Source organism: Aotus nancymaae, unplaced genomic scaffold, assembly GCF_030222135.1.
Source record: "Aotus nancymaae isolate 86718 unplaced genomic scaffold, 86718_ANA_hifiasm-v0.15.2.pri h1tg000088l, whole genome shotgun sequence".
NCBI lineage: Eukaryota > Metazoa > Chordata > Mammalia > Primates > Aotidae > Aotus > Aotus nancymaae.
Window position 1 is genome coordinate 12,218,706 of NW_026988503.1, and position 27,548 is coordinate 12,246,253.

Consider the following 27,548-nt stretch of genomic DNA (forward strand, 5'->3'; position numbering starts at 1 on the left):
CCCCTCGCGCTTGCCGCCGGCGTGAGGCTGCGTTGATTTGAATTTGGAGCCTCGTTCTCCTGCGCGGAACGTGGAGCGAGGAGTTGCTATTCGAATTTCCTAAGCGACCTCCGTGCGATTGGCTGGTTCGCGGATGGCGGGGCGACGCGATTGGCCAGTCGTTCACAAGCCCCGTGCCCTGGTTGGCCCAAGACAGCGCGGAAGCGGGGAGTTAAAGAGTCTGTGCCTGTCGTGGAAGCTGGCTTGGTCCACGGGAGCTCCCTGGAGAAGGTATTGGGGGCTTCCTTTTGTATGCACCGGTAGGTACGTTCTTTGTGGTCCCTACCCTTTCCTGCTGTCTGAATGGAGAGCTTTCTTTTCCCGGCTGCTCACTTGCCTGCCCGCTCGCCCCTGGTGAATGGGAGCAGTCAGGAAGTAGGTGTGGAAGAGAGGGGCACCAGGAAGAGTGGTCGCTTAGGGTTGTGGGTGACACCTTCTCCGCGCTCCACCCGAGGAAACCGGCTGCATTTCAACCTTCCAGAAGTAGATTATTCTTCTCCACCTCCCTCCCAAGTTGTAGCCTCTATAGCTTCCTTCGATCGGAAGTAATGCAGCCTCTTTTTCTGTGCGGGGTCTTGGCGAAAGGAGGATTTTGGAGGAAAGGGCACCCAAGGCAGTTAATTTCCTAGCGCCTGTCAATCATACTTCTCTAACTAGGACTCAGCACAAGCTTCCTCATCTCTTACCTGCTTGCTACAAACAACTGTTTAATAGCAACTGTAGTTGGATAGATAGGGTATCCGAAGGATGTTCAGTGTTGAGACATGAGATGATGAATTAAAAAAAAAAAATTGTAGATGTAAGTCCTTCAGTTGAGAAGACATCTTGCCTGTTGTAACCTTTAGTTGCCTCAGAGGCAGATCTGAACTCATTCATATTTGGTTGACTGCTGGGTATATATAAGCCACTTCACTTCTCTGAGCTTATTAATTCTTTTGCAAAATAATATCACTAATAACTTACTGCTGTAGCTTCCAAGATTATTTTGAGGATCACTTGATAAAATTTGTGATACTTTTTTTGTAAGCTCTAACATAGCCTCAAGAGTGTTAGGTTTTGAGTGTTTTGTAACACGTGTTTGTCGAATACATTTTAATAGTTAAAATTAATATCTATAGGACTTGGTAATTTTAACATGCATACTCGATTTCTTTTTAGTTTCCTCTCTGTGCTATGGGAGATGTCAAGGAATCAAAAATGCAAATAACACCAGAAACTCCAGGAAGGATCCCTGTTTTAAATCCTTTTGAAAGTCCTAGTGATTATTCTAATCTCCATGAACAAACTCTCGCCAGTCCTTCTGTTTTTAAATCAACAAAAATACCAGTGAGTATTATTCCTGACTAGTGTTTACAGCTAATTAGAAATGTAAATAATTACAAATAATTTTAAATGTAAACATCTTTCTTTATAAGATAAGGAGGAAATACATTATGGAGCATATATAGCTACAATATACTTTTAAAAATTTTAGTGTTCATTATAATCTAGTGGTTAAGTTAGTAAGTTAGCTAGAAGATTTTTTTTTATTTTTTTAAGTTCAAGAACAATATATGTTAGCTTCCTGCAGTTGTGGGTGTAGCTATTGATACATTAGAGAAGAAGCTGCATCATCTAATTTTCTGTTCTTATTTGGCAAACATTATTTGAGTGTTGCTATATGTCAAATACAGTGCTAAGCACAGGGATTACACTGTGAACAAGTTAGGATCATTAGACACAAATCTGTAAAGAGATTATATTCCAGTGTAGGGGTCAGCAAATTTTCTGTTAGGGGCCAGACAGTAAATATTTAAGCTTTACAGGTCATTTGGTCACTGTCACAACTACTCACTTCTGTCTTGTATCACAAAAGCAGCCATAGGCAGTGTGTAAACAGATAATGTTACTATGTTCCAATACAGCTTTGTTTATGGACACATTGGAATTTCATATAATTTTCACATGTCACAAAATATTATATTTTTTTGTTTTTTTCCAACCATTTAAAGCTGTCAAAATAATTCTTAGCTTGCTATTATAAAAAGAAACTAACCCCTATTTTAATGTGTTAGACACAACCAGATGCATAATGTCAAGACAGTGTGATAGGTGCTGTGATTAGTGCTTAGCACAATAGTAATATGAAGGAAAAGTATTCTTCATGATATTAGAAAAGACTTCATCACTTTATCTATTTTTTTTTTCTTTTTTTTTTTTTTGGTAGAAATGGGATTTCACCATGTTGGCCAGACTAGTCTCAAACTCCTGACCTCATGTAATCCACCCACCTCAGCCTCTCAAAGTACTGGGATTACCATGAGCCACCATGCCTGGGCCACTTATTTTACTGTTATTTGCTACACTGAATAAGTTCTTTTGACCTTGGATCTTTCAACCTGCTAAGTTACTTAGAAAAACAAAGTGGCTGTTTCTACTATACTTTCATGTAGGTTTTACAATGAGCAGGTATGTACTAGTGGAAGGTCGAACAGTTTATATTGAGTCATTTCATCAATCTGACCTTGTGATTTTTAATTGAATCATATTAAAATTAATCTCTTAGTCTTACTAAAAATAAATAATGGATTGACGGCACCTTAATCCTCAAAGTTGGAATGTATGGCATCTTGCGTTTTTAGTACTGAATTTGTCTAGAATATACTTCTAATTACAGATTAGGATTTGGGTAAACCTTTGATTCAGTTGGATGGTTGAATACAGAAAGGCAGCACTGGTTGCCATTCATAATTATTTTAAGGATCAACTATGTTACGAGCTTTTGCGGCCATCTCCAAGTCCTAACTAAGGACTTTGTTTAATTTCAGTTCCTTCTTAGTGAAAGTAAAGACCTTTGATAACTCCAAAAGATTTTTACTTTTACATGGGCTTAGTGTATCACACTGATGAGTGTTAATTGTGAAAATTTTATACCTTTATTACTCTGTTGTGATTTTTCTAGTATTAAGTAATTCCAACCCAGGGAAAGATTTTGATATTTTAAAAGAGACACAGGCCGGCGCCATGGCTCATGCCTGTAATCCCAGCACTTTGGGAGGCCAAGGTGGGCCAATCACTTGAGGTCAGGAGTTTGAGACCCGCCAGGTCAACCCAGTAAAACCCTGTCTCTACTAAAAAAAAAATATATATATATATATAAATTAGCTGGGCATGATGGCAGGCGCCTGTAATCCCAGTTGTCAGGAGGCTGAGGCAGGAGAATTGCTTGAATCTAGGAGGTGGAGGTTGCAGTAAGCTGAGATTGCGCCACTGCACTCCAGCCTGGGTGACAGAATGAGACTCTGTCTTGAAAAAAAGAGAGAGAGAGACATACAATTAAGTCTGTTGATCTAATGTGATATGATTACCCTTTGCCATTTAATTTCATGGTAAAGTCAAATTTTAAAATATAAGCTTTAAAATATTTTAATATTATAACCATTCATATTATTTCTTACATTGGTTAGCATTTTGATGAACTATTTTAGTTTGCCTTTACTCATAAGCTCACTTTCTTTTGTTAAGACTCCAGGGAAATTTAGATGGTCTGTTGATCAACTAGCTGTAATAAATCCTGTAGAAATAGACCCAGAAGATATTCATCGTCAAGCTTTATACTTAAGTCATTCTCGGTAAGTTTTCCCTTCTGCACCTAAGTGTAATAACACTCTCAAGTGAAGAGAGGTAGGAAATTCTAAATGTTGAGTCTTTTTCTACGTAAAGATATCAGGGAGAAAAAATTTTGATGCAGATTTTTCCTATCTAAATGAATTACTTCAAAGAACTACATTCAGAAAGATTTTCTTGCCAACAGTTCCAGATCTGGGTAGATACCTTTTTCTTTAACAGATAACCTATTACCCTTGCAACTCAGGGGTCAGCTCTGCACCCCTAGCACTCAGTAAAGGGAAGAGCATTTTGAAAGTTGCACTTTTCTACATGGTTGTGGCTTCTACCATGGACTTGTAGTCTGTCTTTTTGATGGTCTGTGGTGAAGAAAAATGCTGTTTCATTGTTGTCTATGTTTGGGGAAGCCTAAAATCCCCTTAAAGAGTTAAGTACACATTGAGTGGAAGGGTATCCATTAGCAACAGAGAAGTTTTGTAGACGTCATCCAACTGTAACAATTCACTTGGACTGTGAATTACATTTTCTACAATTCTACATATCACAGTGCAGTCTTATTGTTGATGTGTTGTTTAGGTTTCAAGTCATGAATGTACTGCAGATTTAGTTTTTTATTACAAAGTGTAAAGGCATATTATTCTTTTTTAGTTTTAAGGACTCTTTTGTTGATATGTTTTGGAGTCTGATTTTTTAATATTTGAAAAAAATCAAAATGTGGTATGACCAGATTTTAACTTGCTGTCCTAAGGTAGACATGTTGTTACTCCAAAACAAAGGATAATCCTTTTCCCTTTGACTTTAGAATTCAGTCACACAAAGTTGCATACATATTGAGATGTTCTGGTAAATACTTAGTGGCTTTTCTCCTCCATCTTCTCTTTCCTTGGTAACATGATGATCATTCACTCATAAAATTAATGTCCATCCAGACATAGTGTTAATAGGAAGGGTCTAAAATGAGGATAAAGCATGAAAGGATTTTAACTTAAATTTAAGTAATACCTTTGAGGCCAGGCATGGTGGCTCATACCTGTAATCCCAGCACTTTGGGAGGCTGAGGCATGCAGATAACTTGAGGTCATGAGTTCAAGACCAGCCTGGCCATCATGGTGAAACCACATCTCTACTAAACATACAAAAAGATTAGCCGGCTTTGGTGGTGCACACCTGTAATCCCAGCTACTTGGGAGGCTGAGGCAGGAGAATTACTTGAACCTGGAGGCAAAGGTTGCAGTGAGCTGAGATGGTGCCATTGCACTGTAGCCTGGACAACAGAGCAAGACTCCATCTCAAAAAAATTAAATAAATAAATAAATAAATTAATTAATTAATAATACCTTTGAAAGAGAAGGTGAGAATAATATCTAAAAGCAAAAAGCAAATGAGTCACAGTTAGTGATTAATTTTTTGTTTCACACAAACTTTATTATGCTTAATTATTTTGTCTGATTTCTTCAATATATTGAATGATGGACAACTATTACATTTATCAGTCAAGAGATTTTTATTGAGTACTTTGAGGGACTGTAAGAAACACTGAAGAGTTACAGGATATTAAGAGTCAAGAGTCAAAAATAATTAGACCAAAGTTGTAACACAGTGCCTCTGTACTTAATGCTAAATGATATATTGTCTGCAAAGGTTTGTAAAGATAATCTTGGTGTCTCTTAGTACGTAGATTTCTGATATAGAAGAGGGGAAAAGAGTGGGAAAATAATCTAATTTAATTTGTTAATTTAATGAATGGTTATGGCTTCCACCAAGAATATGTTAATATATTCTTAACAGAGTGTCTTGATTCATCCTTAGAAACAAGCAATGTCTTTTAGTATCTCTTCTTACATCTTAGCTCTCTAATTCAATTATTCCCATACTTTTCATGCTACCATCCACACAGAAAATGGTAACTGTAAAGCATACTAGGAGAAGCAAGTGAGTCTTGGCCACATGGGTGACCAGTCCTGAGGTCCCCTCTCCTTTGCCACCTTGCAAAGGCTAAATATTCAGACCACACCTGTACCTGTATGCATCATACTGGTGTTCAGTGATATGCTGGTCACGATGCTCTCCCCTGTATGACTTCTTAGAATCTTCTTTGATCTGACTCTAGAATATTTGGCCACACTGATTTTTACTGCTTCCAGCAATCACCTGACTGTTGAGGTTCTTGAAGTCCCTCTGATGAAGTAGCAAAAGGTTTCTGAATGTAGTAATCCTAGTTCAGAGCTTACTTGCTTTTTGCTAAAGTTATTATGTGCTGCCATTTTGACCTGGTTAAGACCATGATAAGATGAACCAGAAGTGAGTTGTTATCCTGAAAATGGCTACTGTTCAAGCTGGGATATGGGGGTTGACACTGTAGTTTATTTTCTCAGAAGTCTCCCACTTGAAAAATCTACTTAATTTAATTTCTGAAATGTGTACATTCTCACATAAGCTTTATGAGCAAATCTATATGTGAAAAAAATTCACATCCTGGAAAACTGTGTAGCCACAAAAAGAATGAGATCGTGTCCTTTCCATGGACATGGATGGAACTGGAGGCCATTATTTTTAGTAAACCAACACAGGAAAAGAAAACCAAACACCTCATGTTCTCACTTACAAGTGGGAGCTAAGTGATGAGAGCACGTGGACACATAGAGGGGAACACCACACTCTGGGGCCTTTTGGAGGGTAGAGGGTGGAAGGAGAGAGAAGATCAGGAAAGATAACTGTTGGATACTAGGCTTAATACCTGGGTGATGAAATAATCTACATAGCAAACCGCCACGATACAAGTTTACCTATGTAATAAACCTGCACTTGTACCCCGAACTTAAAATAAAAAAAGAAAAAATTCTGAGACAAAGTAATTTTAAATTGTAAAAAAAAAATTTACTGATGGAAAGCAAGCATTCTTTCCTATAATGGAATAAAGAAGTGGTCCTACAAGGCTAACTGCTCAGTCCTTGGCAAGTATATGCTTTATGTTTGTGACCTGACATTTTATATTAAATCTTGTAGCTGAGATATTTATGTTGCAGTAATTGCATATTCAAAGTGAAAAAAATTCATTTGGACAAAATATATTGTGAATATTTTATTTCAGATTTAATATTTTTGACTGTTCAGAACTGTAAGTGATAACTATCCTTTTATTTTACAGTAAAAGTTGATTCTAAAATTATTACCATGGTAAACTTGTTATAAATTAAGAGAAAAAACTTGGAGGATTTTTAGGTATATGTTGAATTAAGCACTGCTTAATTTGTATTAAGGGACAAAATTTATCAAATTTATATTGTTAAAAGCAATTTAAAATTATATGTGTAAGTGTTTTGAAATAAAGTATCATTCCATTCAAACTTTGAATGGAAAAGAGGGAGGTAAGCCTAACAGCTAACTGCTGAATTTCAGAATACTGCCATTTACTAAATGTTACAAGATACCACCAGTATTACTTCTTTGAAAGGTTATTATTTTAAATGGTCAATAAGCTTAAGTAATAGCATGGTTATTTTTCTTCTTTATCTTTGTATAGAATAGATAAAGATGTGGAAGACAAAAGACAAAAAGCCATTGAAGAGGTAACTTAAAACTGTTACTGATCATTAAACCAGTGCATGTGTGTCACTTCTTTTAGGAAGATTTTCTTCAAATCCTTCACTGTCCCTTTTCCCCACCAAACCCTCCCCAGCCCCAACTACGTAAAGCACCCTTCTGTGCTGTCCTAAGCCAATAATTTTCAGCTATCCCAGTGCCTTGCATAGTACTTGTATACTATTGTAATGATCAGTTGAGTGTTTCTCTCCCCTAGACTCAATTATTTTTTGGACAATACTGTACTTCATCTTTTCATTCTCAGGACCTAGCACAATTTGTCTTCCTTGTGCCTTCAAAATATTGATGACCACAAACTTTGTTACAAGTTAGAGTTTATGTAGAGGAAGTCGAATATTCTCAGGCCTTCAGAGTCTAGATTGGCATTGAGAATGACATTATCTTTTGTTGTTAATACTTTGGATTTTTAAGATATTCATGAAATAAAATCTCTTACTGTTAAGTAGGAAAGGTATATCATAATTTAGGCTTTTTAAAAAAGAAAAGTAATTAAGTTTTTTGCATTTTTTCTGTCTGTTGAACTGCCTCCCTTAATATCTAAGTAAGGGTTTTTTAATTTTTATTGTTTTTTATTATTATTTTTTGAGATGGCGTTTCGCTCTTGTTGCCCAGACTGGAGTGCAGTGGTGCTATCTTGGCTCACCGCAACTTCCACCTCCTGGGTTCAAGCGATTCTCTTGTCTCAGCCTCCTGAGCAGCTGGGATTACAGGCGTGCACCACCAAGCCCGGCTAATTTTGTATTTTTAGTGGAGATGGGGTTTCTCCATGTTGATCAGGCTGGTCTCAAACTTCCAACCTCAGGTGATCCTCCCGCCTCAGCCTCCCAAAGTGTGGGGATTTCAGGTATGCGCCACCATGCCCAGCCCAGCATCTAAGTAAGGGTTATTTACTTAGTTGTTTCCTCAGAAAGTCTCTATCTGATGGCGGCATTTCTGATTTTTCCTTTTCCACCTCTCTAGCCCCCTCTACCCGCCTCTGTTCCCTAGCCATACTGGTTCTTCTGTATCCCAAAAGACTATATTTACTCCTGCCAAACATTAGCTACTTCTTGATCTATCTAGTAACTGCACAGTTTTCATTCTGACTCAATCACTGGGTTCCTCCCCAGCTGAATATTCTCAGACTCTCCAAATTTCCAACATTTTGGAAAAATGCTTTCTTTAAGAACCCTTAATTTTAAAGGGAAACCCAACAGGTAAACTTAAGAACATAAAGAAATCTGTTTCTTTTCAATATATGTTTTTGAAAATATACTAAATTATGTACATAGTAAAAAGAAAAAGAAAAAATATAAAAAAACCTTCTGTTTCCCCATCCCACTTTGTGAAGGTAATGACTATAACATTTCTTATGTATACCTTCAGATTAATTTTATGTATTTAATAGCCTATGTCCTTAAAATATTTTTGACAGATAGGATTATCATTCTCATACTGCATCCTGCTTTTTTTGCCTAATGATTTTTCTTAGAAATTTTTTGATAACCAACATATACAGCTTTTTACATTCTCTCAGTAACAGCATAGTAACCTAGCCCCTATTGACAGATGTTTAAATTGTGTTCATTATTCTTCTGTCACAAATAATGCTGCAGCGATTTGTACATACCTCTTTATGTTCTTGAAATGGACTTCCTAAGTCAGAAGCGTTATGAATTACCTTTTTTTTAAAAACAAATTTTTTCCTCATAGATTCATGGGTAGTTTAGTTAAGAAAATTAGCTCTTAGTCAGTCATATGTGTAGCAAAATGTAAAGAAAATGTTTTTGGTTACCTGTAAAACAGAGCGAAGGGAAAATACTGTGTTAGAAATGAAAGAGAAAAGAAATGAAATGCTCTATCTCCATTTGAATATACTGGCCAGAAGTGTAGTGGTAAATGTTTAACTGGCTCTCTGATTGTAGAAGGAGTATGATTTATAGTGACTGCTGCTATCTGTAGTGTAAGTACTCCAACCATGGCCAGTTTCAAGCTACTGATGTGTCATCACTGAATGGAAAAGGAAGAATAGTGGCATACCATTATATGTAGGAATTCCACCATACAGATACGAAAGGCATTATTAACCTCAAGAGCATAGATATTGATAAATGTATTAAATAATTAGCAAGTGGTGAGTTTTGAATATTTGTTACCTTTCTTTTTAATATAATTTATTTAATTGTAAGTTTACATAATTTTATTTTTAATACTGTTTTTAACAACTGGTGCACAGAATTCTTGAAAATTCAATGATCAGATCTTTAGAGCCAGAACAAGCAAGCCAGCTCCAGGACCACCATTCATACTGGCTTACTTGCATATCTGTCTTAATATATTCCGTCCCTTTTCATCCTCCTTTTTGTAACCCCACCAAAAAAACCTGGGAAAGAAATTTAAAATACTTTGTCTATGATTAATGCTCTTAGTTTCATTTGCAGGTTTCAAATATAACTGGTTGATTTGAAGTATTAAGATTCTTCTTTAAATATGCTTTAAATTTCTTCCATTTTTCCTTTGGTCATTTGTGCTTTTAAGTATTAAAAATTTTGCATATAATTATAAAGTTAGTATATGACATGATTAATAGTTATTTGGAAATAACACATGTACCTTCTCACATTTTGGGCGGAATTTATGCCTAATCGTATGACTTTTATTTTCCTAGTTTTTCACTAAAGATGTCATCGTACCCTCTCCTTGGACTGATCATGAAGGGAAACAGCTTTCACAATATCATTCCAGTAAATGTGAGTGTGCTAAAAATGATATAAATAAAAATAAATCAGTGGATATAAAGCAACATATCATAAAGTGCCAGTATATCTGCTTTGTAAGGAGCTTGCTTTAAAATTCTCGATAACATAGAATTTAACTCCTTTTAGAATTAGAATTAAAAATTTGACTAATATTTATTGAATTCTTTTTTTTTTTTAAGCTCTTCTATTCTGAATTTAACTTTTTCTTCATGACTATTGTGAATGTCAGTTACACTGATGGTTATAGGGGATCCATAAATGAAGAAATAGTTGGTGTTGAATATACAGATGAGTTGTTAATCACTTTAGCAGTATTTTGAAGGTTAATATTTTAAATAAAATCCTAAATTGTGTTGCCTTTTGCTAATTTGGTGACTTCTTATGAAGGTAAAGAAAGGATGAAGACTTAATGTGACCTCTGGGACAGTGTATTATTGCTGAGTATCTGCAAAATTAATAAGGAAATTAAAGGGCAAGCCAGTAATCTATCAAATATCTTTCTTCCTCCAGGCAATGGTTGTCTTATATTTGCTCTCACTGCTCTTTGGGTTGTGAGGCGGTATTCAGGCATCACTTGTATATATGCATCCCTGATTACAGTGGAATTACACTTTATATTGTTAGTCTACCTTAATTGTTCTTTCAGTGTAAGAGAGCATATCTGTTCCATTCTTTATCAAAAACACAACATAATAATACAACAATAATAGGTAAGCTGGATCAGTACTTTCTCTGTGCCAAAACAGTGCTAAGTGCTTTCAGTAATTTCTTATATGAAGTAGATGCAATTATTGGCTTCATTTTTTTTTAGGTAAGAAAACCTAGTTTTAGAAAGGTGAGAGCATTTGTCCAGGGTTACAGAGATGATAAAAGTGGGACAAACTGGATTCAGAATTAGGCATCCTCAAATCAGATGCTGTATTCTTAGCCATTTGGAATTAATTGTAGCGTGCAATAGTAGATGGAAATCTGGATCATAAAACTTCCTACTTTTATAAACCAGAGAGGTGACCTTGATCAAATTATTCAATCTCTTTGTACCTCAGTCTTTTATTTGTGAAATAAAAGGATTGAACTAGAGTTGTCCATTTACAACTCTCCTAGCTCCAAAATTGTGTGTTCAAGGTGACATTCTCATAGACACTAGTTTTTCACCGCCAAATTCTTTACTGTTGAATTTTTTTCAACAAATGAATCAACCTTAAGTGATTTTTTTGATAACATTTTGTATTCCAAGCATCCTGTTTTAGCTAAAATTACATAGACTCTTTGAAACCAAATCCAGCCCATGCTAACAGTGCAATGGTTAAGAGGCTGGGCTCCAGAGCTGTGCTGTTTCCTGTGTCGTTGGGAGACAGTGCTCCATCGACCTCACACGTTTCTGCACACCTTTCATGGAGCAGCATGGACAGGTTCTGTTCCAAACTGTCTTCTCAAGGTTGTTTGTCTTGTAAACATCCTTGGGAGGTAGAGATAGTGTGTGCTACCAGAGCCGAGGGTGGTTTGTTTTGCTGTCCAGGGTAATAAAGATGATGTCTTCCTCTGGAGCAGATTTGTTTGCAGTCTCTTATAAAAGAGATTTCCTAAGCTTGGGGTTTCTGAGCTGTGGTGAAAACCCATTGTGTGTCCACCAGCCACCTGGGTGTTTTAATTCGGAATCTTGTAAGATAGCACTTCTCCCATGATTAGGAGAGACACAGATGGAGATAAAAATTTTATTACTTACAAGTCCTGGGGGTACACAGCATGCCTGAACACCACACGGAGGTCAGTGAGAGAAAGGGACCCATGGGCCAACGCCTTTATCAAGTCCAGGGCATTATCCAAACAGAGTTTTAGTTGGTGGGTTTAAAGCAAGCAGGCATGCATTGAGGAGGTCAAACAGTGACTGAGAGGTAGTCACTGTGGTACGTCTGTGTAATCCATATGAGGTATGAGGGTCGGGGACAGTCAGGTAGGCCGTATGTAGCTTTTCCATAGGGAGGTGGTTACCAGGAGGAATTTATAGAAGGCAGATACCTGGATCAACCACATAGAGGAATAGAATTGGAAACTGTGTCAAGGTTGAATGAACCCTGCTTTTGCTATGATGAAGTCCAACTTGTATGCAGAATTATAAGAATTCACTGCACTGGGCTGTTTCAGGTCACCTTCTTGGCACTTGGGGGCAAAGGGAACTGATAGGAACATTAAGTGCATGCTGCCTGCTGTGCGGAAAATAATGCAGTCCTTTGTCTTTGCCTCCAGAAGCCTCATGTCTTTAGCTAGCACCCATGGAACTTCAACATGTTCACTACTTGTTAGCTGGCAAGTTGGGTAAAATCTTGGACCCTTCATAGTTCTTGACAGATGTGGCCATGTTGACTGATTAAAGTTAAAGTTAAATTTAAAAATAGAGTTTCGCATTCACCATATTCACATTTCAGGTGCTCAATAGCCGTGTGTGTATCAGGTAGTATAGAGAACGTTTGCATCGTCACAGAAAAAGTTCTATTGGATGCTAGTTTAGGGCCATGGTTGGCAGCCCTTATCTATAAAGGATCCAATAATAAATATTTAAGCCTTTACTGACCACACAGTCTCTGTCAGAACCATTCAACTCTACTGCTGTACCACAAAAGCAGCCGGTGACAATATGTAAATGAGTGTGAGTGTGTACCAGTAAAACTGTATTTACAAAAACAGGTGACAGGCCAGATTTGTGCCATGAACCATAGTTTGCTGACCCTTATTCTAGTGTAATATTATCTGGGATTGAATTGTACCCAGTAAAGCTCACTAGCTGTGTGACTGTAGGTGAGTTACTTAGCTTTTCTGTGCCTCAGTTTCCTTATCTATAAAATGATGGTTATTATGGTTATGATCTAAGATCATGTACCTGGCACATGGTAAGTGGTTATTTACCTAAGGGTTAATAAAGAAATTGATGAATGAGGGGAAAAGTGGTTTTGTTTATACATGTTAGCTTGTGCTATTAGCTTTTACTATTATAAACGTTTATGCAGCAAACATAAATGTTTATAATAGTAAACATTTCAGCGCATGCCTCATGTGTTTTCGTTTATGGACTTGAGTGAGAATTTCTGTGGGATGTATACGCAGGTAGAGGATTTCCGAGTTATAGAATGTATCTTTACCTAATCTGACTGCACAGTATTAGGGTGCTCCCTAGATTGTCTGCACAGCCCCCACAGTGCCTAGGGTTCCTGTGTCCCAGCATCCCTGCCTGCCCTTGGCATTAGCCAGCTTTTACACCTCTGCCTTTCTTATAGGTTATTTGACATTCTAAATGATTGTTTCAGTTTTCTTTTTGTCTTCATATACTAATGACCTTTTAAATTTCATCTCCTCGAAAATGCCTATTTGTGATTCATTAATATGTTCCAATTGGAGTTGCTATCTTTTTTCCCCCCATTAATTCCTAAGATAACTTATGTATTGTGACTATATTGGTCTTAAACATTTCAAATGTTATCTCCCATTCTGTCATATGTATGTTAATGTTTGTTCTTAATATCCTGAATTGCAAGAAAATTCTTACTTTGGTGTAATCAAATCCATCTTTTTTTTTCTTCATTTGATTGTGGTCTTAAACTTGTCTAAGCCCTTCTAGGGGAAACAACCAAAACACTTGGAATGGAGTTGAAAAGTGTTGTAACAGTGTTGCTGTAGGTGTCTGGCCTGAGGAAGGCAAGGGAGGCATGCTGCCAGAAGATAAAATTTAAGCTGAGATTTGAGTTAGACGCTTGGAATTCCGGGGAGAAAAGCCAGGGAGGAGATGGCATAAGATAATACCTAGAGATGAGAGAGATGCCTGTTTCTTGTTTGTTTGTTTGTTTTAGGTACTCAAATAATATTTAGTTAGACGGCAACTATGTTAGAGAAATAAACATGGTTTTGAAGTGCATTGTAAGCCAATGAGGTGTTTGGATTTTATCCTAAAGACTATTACAGGGTTTTAGGCAGAGAGAGTATTGATTACATCTGTCTTATAGAAGGTCACTCTGCCTGCAGTGAAGAAGGCATCTGCGTCCAAAATTGTATTTATTTACCCATTTTGATAGTATTTAACAGGGAAATTTAATTTATTCAGCAATCCACTTACCTATTTTAAAATTTAGGATTATTAGGTTATTATACTCTATCTTGTCATTTTATTTTAGAATTCCTGAGTTGTTTCTGGTTTTGGAGGGGGAGGTTTGTTTGGTCCTCTTGCTTTTTCTTCCTTTTTATCTTGCTTATGTTAGTCTTTTTTGTCATTGTTTTAGTTTTTGAGTTTTTTTAATCTGGTAGTTTTTCAACTTATACAAAACTTTAGAGTTAAAATAATTTGCACCCTTATTTTTAACTCCTGTTGTGAAAGAAACTCATGGTTTTATTGATCAAGTTTCAGGTTTTGTCAAAATAATCTGGCAGTTTAATTGTTGAGGACATTGAGGATAGCTAAGAGGTATCCCTAACCTTTTAAGGTTGACATCATGAAGAGTAGCCATCATTTCCTTAAAAAAATATTACTTTGGGATTCATCAGCTCTACTACTGGATATATATCCAAAGGAACTGAAATTAGTATTTCAAAGAGATAGCTACACTCTCATATTTATTGCTGCATCATTAGTTACAACAGCCATGATATGGAATCACCCTAAGTGTCCATCAACAGATGAATGGATTTTTAAAATGTGGTATATATACACATGGAATACTATTCTGCCTTAACAAAGAGGAAATTTTGTCATTTGTGACAACATGTATGAATCTAGAGGACATTTTGCTAAGTGAAAAAAGCCAGGCACAGAAAGACAAATACTAAATAATTTCACTTATATGTGGAATCTAAAAAAGTCAGACTCTTAGAAGTAAAGAAGAGAGTGGTGGTTACCAGATGGTAGGGAGGAGGGGTCTTGGGGGAGATGTTGGTTAAAGGGTACGAAGTTTGAGTGAGACAGGAAAAATAAGTTCTGGTGATGTATAGCTGATAATGAGGTGTTCTGTATTTCAAAATTGCTGAAAGTGGATTTTAAATGTTCCCACCACAAAGAAATGAAAAGTATTTGAGACAATGGATAGTAAATTAGCCTGATTTGCTCTTGTCACAGTGTATACATTTATTGAAACATCACATTGTACCCCATAAATATATACAATTATTATTTAGAGAAAAATGTAAAAAAAAAATAGTATTACTTGGTGCCTCCTTATTTGCTGTGGTAATCCTTTATTTAGTTTTTATCCTTTATTCCCTCAAAGGTTAAAAAAAAATAAGAGAAACATCCCAAAATATCTACTTATATATGCAGATTTTGTTTAATGTTGCAAAATAAAAGTTTTCACTGTCTTAATTTTTTACTCTGGAAAAAGTAATGCTAAAGCAAATTAAAAGTATAAAACGTAAGATTTTTCACTTACAATGTTTTACAGGCACTAACATAAATAGTGACTCTCCAATTGGAAAAAAGCTGACCATTCATTCTGAGAAAAGCAATGGTGAGTATGAACACAATTTGAAAAGAAGTATGTTCCATATTAAGCTACATTTGATTCTAAACCAAGTTCAGGTAGTAACACTTTACTCTGGAAATTGTTTGCATTAAAAAAAAATTTACTTTTATTTTTATTTTTTTGAGACAAGGTCTCACTCTGTCATCCAAGCTGGAGTGCAGTGGCACAATCAAGAGCTCACTGCAACCTTGACCTCCCAAGCTCAGGTGATCTCCCACCTTGACCTCCCACCTCAGCCTCCTCAGTAGCTAGGACTATAGGCACCAGCACCCACACCTGGCTAATTTTTGTATTTTTTGTAGAGACAGGGTTTCGCCATATTGCCCAGACATGTCTCTAACTCCTGAGCTCAAGCGATCTGCCCACCTTGGCCTCCCAAAGTGCTAGGATTACAGCATGAGCCACCAAGCCTGGTCCATTTGCATTTTTTGAATGAGCTACGTAATAACCATATGAGAGCTGACCTTTAAAAACAAGTATAGTAGAACAGATGCATCCAGCATGTTTTAGAAACAGCAGCAGTGTTTTGTTTTCTTGTTCAAAGCGTGTGAATTGATTTCTGGTCTTGGAAAGCATTCTTTTTTTTTTTTTCCCCATGACGTTGTGCGGTTCTGAGTTAGTTTCTGAATTCTGAGGGAAAGCATTCTTTTGAAAATTGGTTACAGTGAGAAATCTCCCCCCAAATACAGGCTGGCTTCCTTTTCAAGTGCCAGTACCAGAGCCAGGAGTTAACTTTTACTATTAACACGTTTACACTAGTGGCGGAGAGTGTGGGAAACCACTTCTAGAAAGGTGACAGGTATGTAATAGAATGCAGAAATGGAATACTTCATTTGGCTGGAACATCATGGGGAGATGGTTGACTGGGTAGCACATGCTGAATTGCATATCGTATACTTTCATTGATTTATCCCATGTTTGAATTTATTTATTTGTTTGCTCGTTTTCAGCTGCTTGTCAGACATTGCTGTCTCTTCCTGTGGATTTTAATTTAGAAAATATATTAGGTAAATACCGTATTTGTCTAAACCTTTAATAACTTAAACCAAAGGTTTTGTTTGGCTGGCTTTTTGTAAATGGTAATATGGAAACTATGTGGTAGGGAAACTGTCCTGAAATTTCTCTTTTTCTTGAACATGATTTGAATTAGTCTTATTACCATAATGAACTTTATTACTATAGACAGAAACTATAAACATTTTATTGCCATTCCTTATACTAACAATGTAGCACTAAAAACTAAGGAATAATTTAAGATGTAAAACATCACATATGCAATTAAACTTTGCCCTCTTTTTGGGAAAAAAAATTCAAACATGTAGTGTGTGATGGCTTCTTAAAAGTTGAGTAGAGGGCGTGGTGCAGGGGTTGAGGGGCACACCTCCCCAGAAGAGAATAGAGGACAAGGTCAGGGAGGCACGCACCCAGATCGCGCTTGGAGTCGAACAGGGGGCTTGCGCCGGCCTGCCCTCTCCCTGCAGGCCTCGGAGATAGCATCCTGCACGGTGCAGAGGCGACTTGGCTGCAACCCGGACCCAGCTTAGACGGAGTTTCGCTGTTGTTACCCAGACTGGAGTGAAATGGCATAATCTCGACTCACCGCAACCTCTGCCTCCTGGGTTCAAGCAATTCCCCTGCCTCAGCCTCCCGAGTAGCTGGGAGTACAGGCGCGTACCACCAAGCCCAGCTAATTTTTGTATTTTTACTGGAGACGGAGTTTCACCTTGTTGACCAGGATGGTCTCGATCTCTTGACCTCGTGATCCACCCGCCTCGGCCTCCCAAAGTGCTGGGATTATAGGCGTGAGCCACCGCGCCCGGCCAGTACCACATTTTTTAATCCAGTCTACCATTGCTGGTACTTAGGTTGATTCCATATCTTTACTATTGTGAATAGTGCTGTGATGGAATATGTATGCACAGGACTTTATGGTAGAAAGGTTCATATTCCTTTGGGAATATACCCACTGGATTGCTGAGTAAAATGTTAGTTCTGCTCTAACTTCTTCGAGTGATTACCAAACTGCTTTTCACAGTCATAGGATTCTCTTTTCAATAAATGTTGCTGGGATAACTGGCTATCTAATGCAGACGATTGAAACTGGACCCCTTCCTTTTACCATATGCAAAAATCAACTTAAGATGGATTGAAGGCTTAAGCCTAAAACCTAAGGGTTGATGGGACGGTAAAAACTCTTGAAGGAAACCTAGGAGATACCACTGTGGACATAGGTCCTGCAAAGATTTCATGACAAAGGTGCCCAAAGTAATGATAACAATAACAAATATTGACAAATGGGATCTAATTAATCTAAAGAGCATCTGCAAGGTGAAAGAAATTAAGAAAGTAAACAGACAATGTACAGAATTGGAGAAAATATTTGCAAACTATGCACCTATCAAAGGGCTAATATTCAGAATCTATAAGGAACTTAGGTGAAGTCTTACAATAGCTGTTATTCTAGAACAAATTTATTCCTGCTGCCAGGAACGTGCCATCCATCTATGGGCTGTCTTGTACCCCCCAGGTGTCCAATGAGTTTTCTCACCCAGGATCATCAGAACATGCCTATGTTCCAGTTCTTTCCTACATCTAGAAATTGTTGGACTACACCTCTCCACTAACTGCTCTCCTCCTAGCTGCATGGGATTTTAATCTTTTAATGCACATATTAGTTGTCAGCTAGGAACTTAAAGAAATCTTTATGAAAAATTGCTACCTTTTTATCTGTGTACCCTTCTCTCCAGTTATCTGCCCCACAAAATGGAGCTACCTAATCCTCCATGAACTCTGATCCCTCAATTTGCTGAGAAGGCTGTGTTCTGTTTGGCTTCCTTTTCCTCTACAGTGATACTGAGAATATCTCCAGGTAGAAAGCTGGGCAGTCACAGGACACACGTAATTTGTTCACTTCTCCCATGGATCACAGCCCTGTACTATCTGTTGTCCAATTGCAGAAAACAGTTAATTTGTACATTTGTTTAGTTTCCAATTGTTAATAGTGGAAGGGAAACTAACTTATTATGTTGGTGCAAACATAATTGAGGTTTCTGTCATTACCTTTTTTTTGGGGGGGAGATGGAATCTTGCTCTGTTGCCAGGCTGGAGTGATGTCAGCTCACGGCAACCTCCACCTCCTGGGTTCAAGCAAGTCTCCTCCCTCAGCCTCCCAGGTAGCTGGGATTGCAGGCACCTGCCACCATGCCTGGCTAATTTTTGCATTTTTAATAGACACAGGGCCTCAGCATACTGGCCAGGCTGGTCTCAAGCTCCTGATCTCTCAAGTGATCCACCTGTTTCGGCCTCCCAAAGTGCTGAGATTACAGGCATGAGCCACTGTGCCCTACGGCCATTAATTTCAATGGCAAAAACTGCAATTACTTTTACACCAACCTACTAACATAGAAACAAAAATTGCTGTTTTCTTTTTAGTGGGCCTGTTCCCTGCATTCAGAACTTAGTGGATAGCTATTTTCTTTTAGTGCACCAAAGATGATACCAATGATTGTAAGTCGTACTAGCTTTTCTAAAATTTTTGTTGTCAAGTCGTCTGTCAGGCGAATTGTTCCTTTCAAAGGTGTATGTGTGTTTGAAGGAGAGGGGACTTGGCTGCTTTTAATATTTTGTCTTTGGGTTTTAGAAATGTAATGACGACTGCTTTCATGTGGATTTTATTGCACATATTCTGCTTGGAGTTTATGGAACTTCTGGAATCTGTGGCTTTATGTCTTTATTGGTTTTGGAAAATTCTCAGCCAGTATAGCATCCACCCCTCTCTTTCTCCCCTTTCCTTCTCAGAGTTCAGTTACATGTTTGACTATTCACTGTGCTTTAATTCTCTCTTATTCTTTTTTCTCTATTCCCACCTTTTCTTCTCCTCTCACATTAGCAGGATATTTTTTTCTACTGACTTATTTAATGTTCACTAATGTCTTCTGCTGTGTCCAGTTTGCTTTAAGCATATCTCTGGAGTGCATTGTATTTGTTTACTTTTTGGTTGGTTCCAGAATCACTTGTTTATTCAGTGTTAAAAATAAACAAATTTTGGCCAGGTGCTGTAGCTCACAACTGTAATCCCACACTTTGGGAGGCTGAGGCAGGTGGATCATTTGAGGCCAGGAGTTTGAGACCAGCCTGGCCAACACGGTAAAACCCCGTCTCTACTAAAAATACAAAAAAATTGGCTGGGCATGGTGGTGGGTGCTTGTAATCCCAGCTACTTGGGAGGCTTAGGCAGGAGAATCACTTGAACCTGGGAGGCGGCGGTTGCAGTGAGCCTAGATTGAGCCATTGCTCTCCAGCCTGGTTGACAGAGTGAAACTCCATCTCAAAAATAAATAAAGTAAAATAAATAAAATATAATATAAATAAATTTTAGCTGAATAGAAATCAAAGTAAAAATCATATGTGGGACAATCAGAACAGAATGTATGTGTGTGAATTGGAGAAACAAGTAAGAGCACTATGTCTTCACCCTTCAGTTAGATGTTTTAATCAGAAAAGAAAATCTATATTTTTAAAAAATCACTTATTTAGAAATATGTACATAAATATGCAAAGAGATAACTAACTAGTTTAAAGGTGTAATCATTGGGAAAAGGAATGGAGGAGGAGGAAAGAGAAAATTTTGTCTCACAATTGATCTTTTAGAATGCTTTGATGTTTATTTTTTAATTCTGTTTCTGCATGACAAATTACCATTTGACTTTTAAGAATTATGGATCACTTTTTTATGTTTTATTAAAAAATAAAAGTTAAATTATTTAAGAAAAAATTAATAACAAATAAACTTTAGTTATTCACTGGTAAAAAAAAAAAGTTGAGTAACAAGTATAATTGCTCTTTAAAATGACTAGCTCTGTTATTAAATACAGGTGACTATTTTAAAGCTGATGAATTTGCAGATCAATCTCCTGGAAACCTCAGTTCTTCATCCCTCAGAAGAAAGCTGTTTTTGGATGGGAACGGAAGCATCTCTGACTCGTTACCTTCAGCTTCTCCCAGAAGTCCTCATAGTGGTGCTCAAACATCACTGGAGATGTTTTATTCAATAGATTTGTCTCCTGTAAAGTGTAGGAGCCCCTTGCAGACACCAAGTTCGGTGAGAAGTATACTGAAAAGCAGTTGGCTGATTTGCTGTCAAGCTTGTCCAACCCACATTATTTTGTTGTTGTTCTGTCTTAGGCTTTCAGCAGCCTGAAGCCGTGGTTTTTGGTTTCCACTTTTGGTAATAAGTAGAAAAAAGGGATAAGGAAGGACCTTTACTGGCCTAACCAGAAAGAGAAACTAAGAACTCATGACTGTATTCTCTCCCTTGGACACCCCTGTGAGATGTAGTTGGACGAGCTGCCCAGATTGCTTTCACAAGGAGGGATGGTTGTCTTTTGGGTATTATCCTTCACAAAGACTAACTCTAGTTCATGAGTTGTCATTAGTCATAGGAATGTTTTAAGTCAGACTCTCCAAGTTTGTATTTAGATATGTACAGGATGATCAGATTTATCATCAGCCTTTAGGTTATCTACTAAAGTATGTGACATTTACAGTATAATACAACTGGCTTGGCTTAATAGAGTAAGTTATTTTCACAGATGGTTGCTTAGTGTGAAACTTAATGGTTTGTTCAAATACAATATGTTTATATTTTGAGTAACATTCGACACTATTTCAGAATTTTTGTGGCAATCTTCTTAGTTTTCTTTGTTACAGGGTATCTTTTGGTGGTTCTTGGGAACTATTCCTAGTTTATAAATATGTGTCGAAGACCATGATAAATAACATGCAGTGTAAGAGTTAAGAAAGAGAACCATATAAATTTATTTACTATTTAATTTTATTACAGGGGCAGTTTTCTTCTAGCCCTATTCAGGCTAGTGCAAAAAGATACAGCTTGGGAAGCGTAACTAGTCCTTCACCTATTTCTTCACCCACTTTCTCACCAATTGCATTTCAGATAGGAAAGACCCCACTCTCAGGTATGTAACATAATACCAGTTAAAAGTTTTATACTATCAATATTTGTTATTAGAGAGGTTCTTTTAATTTGTTTGAATGATAGAGCTCAAAATGATCACTAACCTAACATTCAGAAACTTCGATTTTTAAATAAAAGAACAGTTTACCTTCAAAGGCTGGAATTCTCAACCAAGTTACACTGTAGTGTTAAATACAGTTGCTTTAATTAGCAATATTTACATCAAACACTATCAAAAGGAAAAAAGCAATTTTAGAGACAAGTTGGTGTTCGTATGCCTTCTGACCTGTAGGTTTAGACTGGTAATATTCAGATTTTGTAAAGGTATATTTGATTAAGGTTTTTAAAGTAAATATGAACTGTGTCTCTTTGCAGTACATGAATTTCTCTTTGAAAAAACTGTCACTTTTTGAAAACTATTCACAGTTTTTTTCTTAGTACACAAAATTTTTCGGAAAACCGAAAATTACATTTTGCTAGTCTTTATGTGTGTATATATGGATATACACATATGGTTATATACATGTATATACATATATATAGATGGTTCTAGATCCTGTTTTCTTTATCATGAAACTAATAATTATCCTTATGTATACTTGATGTTATACATATTTATATTCTTAGATTAAATTCTCAGAAATGAACTTATTTGGTCAAAGAGGGTGAATGGTTTTAAAGGCTTTTGATGATGAATTTTGCCAAATTTTCCTCATAAAAGGTTGTACCAATCGAAATTTTCTTCAGTAGTTTGTAAGAAAGTCATTTCTTTCCAACGAGAAACACTGGTATTATTTTTGATGTTTACAAATTTGGCATATTACAGAAATATCTCACTGCTTTAAATTTCGTATCTTTGCTCACTAATGACATGAGCTCTCTCCAAATATTTATTGTCACTTATGTCTTTTGGGGGAATTGTTGGTTCAAACTCATATTATTATTAAATGAATGGCCTTCCCTTGCTTTAACTTCCATAATTTTATTATTTATGTGACTGAACACTTTTTTTTTTTTTTTTTGAGACAGTCTCGCTCTTTCACCAGGCACCAGGCTGGAGTGCAGTGGCGCGATCTCGGCTCACTGCAACCTCCACCTCCTGGGTTCAAGCAATTCTCCTGTCTCAGCCTCCCGAGTAGCTGGGACTACAGGCGTGTGCCACCATGACCAGCTAATTTTTGTATTTTTAGTAGAGACAGGGTTTCATCATGTTGGCCAGGATGGTCTCGATCTCTTGACCTTGAGATCTGCCCACCTCGGCCTCCCAAAGTGCTGGAATTGCAGGCATGAGCCACCCCGGCCAGCTGAACACTTTTCTTATGTATGTTTACTATTGGAAAGATTGTGTGCTTTTATCCATTTTTGGAATTTTTGTTTTTGTTAAGCTAATTAAATTACAAAAAATATTTTTTAAAGTTTTAAAACATTTTTATCATTTTGATTATCATTGTTAGGCTCTTTATTGTTGCAGATATTTTCCGGTATTTTGTTTGTTTTTTCATGTTGCTTGTATTTTACATAAACACATGTTTTTATGTTTTTCATTTACCAGGTACAGCTGTTAAGTTGCAGGTTTCAGCTGATTGGCTAGGGATTTTCCTTGTATATGAGCAATGTTAGTATAATAGCAGTATGCTCATAAGCAAATAATTTTCCGTGAGTAAAATGATTTAATTAAAAAAGAGAAAGTGACCAGATGTGATGGCTCACACCTGTAATCCCAGCACTTTGGGAGGCTTAGGCCAGTGAATTGCTTGAGCCCAGGAGTTCGAGACCAGCCTGGTCAACATGGTGAAACCCCATCTCTACAAAAAAAAAAAAAAAATTAGCCAGGCATGGTGGTATGCCTATAGTTCCAGCTAAGTTGGGAGGCTGAGGTGGGAGGCTCACCTGAGCCTGGGGAAGTCAAGGCTGCAGTGAGCTGTGATTGTGCCACTGCACTCCAGCCTGGGCGACAGAGTGAGACCCTATCTCCAAAGGAAAAAAAAAAAGGAGAAAGTGCCAAATAAATTATTTTTGAAGAGGTTCATCCTGCTTATTGAGACACATCCATTTGTGCTATTGTTTTTGACATCAAAATTTCACTTTGGCAAACACCACAACTGTTAGAGAAATCCAGTTTTTCCTGGCATGAAACATGATTACCATTTAGTAATGGCTTTTCCATTTTCATGTTTTTATGATGTGATTTTTTTTCCCCTTCCCACCTTTCAGAACAAAGGAAGTTTACTGTTCATTCTCCTGATGCTTCATCTGGAACAAATTCTAATGGGATTACTAACCCGTGTATCAGAAGTCCTTATATAGATGGCTGCTCACCAATTAAAAATTGGTCTCCTATGAGCCTCGAGATGTATAGAGGTGGTACTCAGTATTGCACCTCACTGATTCAGATACCTTTTACTCTTGAGACTCATGGTGAAGAAGAGGAAGACAAAGAGAATATTCCTTCTGCAGATGTCTCATCACCAGCCATAGATGCTGCTGGAAAACACCTACGGCAGTTGAGTAGTGAGGCTTCTACACACAGCACACATTTGGTTGTGACTGCCTTGTCTATTACACAAAATCAGTCCAGTGCTTCTGAGAAAGAATTAGCACTGTTGCAGGATGTTGAAAGCGAGAAGGATAATAACACTGTGGATATGGTTGATCCTATAGAGACAGCAGATGAGAACACTTGGATTAAGGAGCCAGTTGATAATGGCAGTTCACCCATGACTGATTTTGTGAGTGGCATTGCCTTCAGTATTGAAAACTCTCATATGTGCATGTCACCTCTTGCTGAAAGCAGTGTCATTCCTTGTGAAAGCAGTAACATTCAGGTAAGGTATTTAATATTCTATAGCCCCTTCCTCACTGTCTTGCTGTTCTTTATCCTTTCTTTTCTAAGATTTTAGTAGAAGAATGATAATGGATTAAACATGAGGGCTATAGTATTAGATAATAGTTTTTAAAAACATTAATGCCAAGTGATATGAGAAGAGTACATTTATTTTAATTATGACTGGTTAGGCATAGTTTGTATTCACATTAACTGATATTTATTTGGAGTAGGAAAAACTGAGAGCAGAAAAGAAATCAGCCTGCTCTAGAGAAATCAATCCTGCTAGAGTTAGGCAGGATTCATCACTCTATCATGTGGATCTAGTCCCCAAAAAATGCAAGGTCTGGTATAGTATTTGTATTCTAAAAATAAAATCATTTTTGTTTTTCCTTTATGTGATTTAAGGGGGATAACAGAGTTTAGAGCATTTGTGGTTTTTTTTGTTTGTTTTTTGGAGACAAGAGTCTTGCTCTGTCACCTAGGCTGGAGTGCAGTGGCGTGATCTTGGCTCACTGCAACCTCTGCCTCCCAGGTTCAAGCAATTCTCCTGCCTCAGCCTCCTGAGTAGCTGTGACTACAGGTATGCATCACCACGCCTGGCTAATTTTTGTATTTTTGTAGAGATGGGGTTTAGCCATGTTGGCCAGGCTGGTCTCGAACTCCTGACCTCAGGTGATCCACCCACCTTGGCCTCCCAAAGTGCTGAGATTACAGGCATGAGCCACTATGCCCGGCCTTAGATTTTTCTATGTATGCGTTTCTGTATTTTTCTTTTAGAAACGTGATTATAGCCAACATTTTTCATGAAATTATTCATTTCCAATTTTGCAATGTCTCTGACAACAGGAAAACCTGATTCATTTCACAGCTACGTATACTTCATAATCAGCACTACAGAAAGACATTTGTCCCATTCATTGCTGTATTCTTTGAGCTGAGAATTTTGAAGGAACTTCAAAAGTCAGAAGGGGATAGCAATAACATCTAACACTTACGTAGCAATACTATATGCCAAGTACTATTCTGAGACTTTCACAGGTTTTAATTTGTTGAATCTTTACAGCAATCTTGTGAGGTATGTGTACTATTATCCCTGTTTTACAGAGGAGGAAACTTAGGGTCAGAGAGGTTAGTAAATTACCTAAAGTTTCTATACAGCTAGGAAGTGGAAGAGCTGAGATTTGATCCTGGCAGTCTGGCTTTAGAGTCCATGCTCTTTCGTCCAAAACTTTATACTGACTCATAATAATAGCTCATACTTACATAGTGTTTTGATATGTCAGGCACTCTTCTAACCACTTTATTAATTCATTTAATTCTCACACCAACCCTATAATGCTTTAGTGTTGTCGGATTGGGCATGCTGAAGTTAAAACTCATGGAAGGATTCTAAATGACCCAAAATTAAATATAATATTTTGCTCATATTTTTAAGCTTCTGTTGCCTATTCTGACTTCTAGGTTCATTGCTCAAAAAAAATTATACTAGAATCACTTTTACATATTTTAGCTTCTCTAAAATTGGTTTCATAAATACAAAAAAGCATATATAGGCTTAAAAGTTTATCCCTTAAAGATGTTGTTAATTTCTTTTACTCTCTGCTTTTTTTCACTTTCTTTTTTTTATAGAGGAATTACAAAATACTTTTGTTGAAATACACTTAATCATCATCTAATCCAGCGACCCTCTGGAAGCCATGGGGTAGCATATTCTCCCATAATTGTAGTCACTACTAAATTGTCAAACAATCTATGCTTAATTACACTTGCAGGAATATTCCATTCATTTTTTAACTTCTCTTACCATTACAAACCTCTTCCTTCTATTGGATAAAAATATATTGTGTGATACCTCCCAAGCTCTTTACTCTTTGAAGTAAAATTTTACTCTTTATGATTCTCAGTTTTACTCATACCATCATAATGTCTATTAAAAATGCTTCATACATCTTTGCCACATAGTTAGCTTTCTGCTAGCTTTCTGAGGAAGAGTACATTTCTAAAGACATTGCATGTCTGATGATATGTCTGTCTCTCACATTTTAGAGTTTAGAAATGTCCTCCAGAGTTTGAAGGCATTGCTTCCATTCAGTGAGAGATCTGCAATGATTTCAGTGCTTAATCTTTTGTTTGTGATCTCTTTTTATTCCCCACTCTCTGGACAGGGATAGGATTTTTTCTGTCTACAGGGTTCTGAAATTTCCATGATGTTCTTCAGTGTGGGTTTCTTTTCATCCATTATGCTGTTCACTCCATGCCCTGATGGTTCCCTTCACTTCCTGGATCTTTTCTTGAATAATAGATTTCTCCTCGGTTGCTTTTAGTGTTCTCTCTGGAACTCCTTTTGATTCTCCAATTTCTAAAAATCTTTTTGTTATTTATTTATTTATTTATTTATTTATTTATTTTTGATGAAGTCTCACTCTGTTGTCTAGGCTGGAGTGCAATGGTGTGATCTAGGCTCACTGCAACCTCTGCCTCCTGGGTTCAAGCAATTCTCCTGCCTCAGCCTCCTGAGTAGCTGGGATTTCAGGCACGCGCCACCATGCCCAGCTAATTTTTGTATTTTTAGTAGAGATGGGGTTTCACCATGTTGGCCAGGATGGTCTTGATCTCTTGACTTCGTGATCCACCCGCCTCAGCCTCCCAAAGTGCTGGGATTACAGGCATGAGCCACTGCATGTAGCTGTTATTTTTTTAATCTCCTTTTTGTTTGAATTTTTGGGCAATTAAGTTTATATGATAACCTTTCTATTGAGTTTTTTATTTTCTACACTTTTAAAATGTGTTTGATACTCATTTTACAAGTCTGTAATCTGGCTGGCAAGGCACTGCATGATCTGGTCTTCCCTTACTCTCCCAAGCTTGTTTCCTTTATTCTCTGTTTAGGTCCCACTAGCTTTCCAAAGTTTCACATTTCCCATGTTTTCTTTGTCAAAGGGCCTTTGCACATGCTATGTAGCATTTCTTTCTATCCCACTTTATCTAGTTAACTCCTATTTATTTGTTTTGTTAACAATTTATTGATCACATCCTCAAAGAAGCCTTCCTCAACCACATTAGCCGAGCCAGACCTCATTATATACTTCCATGACTCCATATACCTTTTACATTCTTTCCAGTCAGACCACTAATCCAGCAGTTATGCACATTTTTATCCCCAGTGCTTATAATAAAGATGCTGGCACATAATAGCCACTCATTAAATATTTGCGTAACAAAAACAGAATGAATGCATAGTTTAAGTTCAACCAGAGGAA

General features: G+C 37.1%; 1 protein-coding gene across 5 annotated transcripts in view; it reads left to right on the top strand.

Moving 5' to 3' along the window:
- Nucleotides 1-197: 197 nt before the first annotated feature.
- The window catches only part of BORA (BORA aurora kinase A activator), a 33,712-nt gene continuing 6,361 nt past the window's right edge, over nt 198-27,548 (top strand). Inside the window, exons 1-10 of one of the 5 annotated variants that reach the window (XM_064369098.1) lie at nt 198-303; nt 1,198-1,365; nt 3,544-3,650; nt 7,169-7,214; nt 9,896-9,977; nt 15,407-15,472; nt 16,438-16,494; nt 20,362-20,588; nt 21,330-21,462; nt 23,676-24,286. In XM_064369098.1, coding sequence (XP_064225168.1) covers nt 1,213-1,365; nt 3,544-3,650; nt 7,169-7,214; nt 9,896-9,977; nt 15,407-15,472; nt 16,438-16,494; nt 20,362-20,588; nt 21,330-21,462; nt 23,676-24,286 — 1,482 coding nt within the window. In that variant the 5' untranslated portion in view covers nt 198-303; nt 1,198-1,212. The remainder of the gene's footprint in view (nt 304-1,197; nt 1,366-3,543; nt 3,651-7,168; nt 7,215-9,895; nt 9,978-15,406; nt 15,473-16,437; nt 16,495-20,361; nt 20,589-21,329; nt 21,463-23,675; nt 24,287-27,548) is intronic. The other 4 variants (XM_021667175.2, XM_064369099.1, XM_064369101.1 and 1 more) reach the window with 4 other exon arrangements.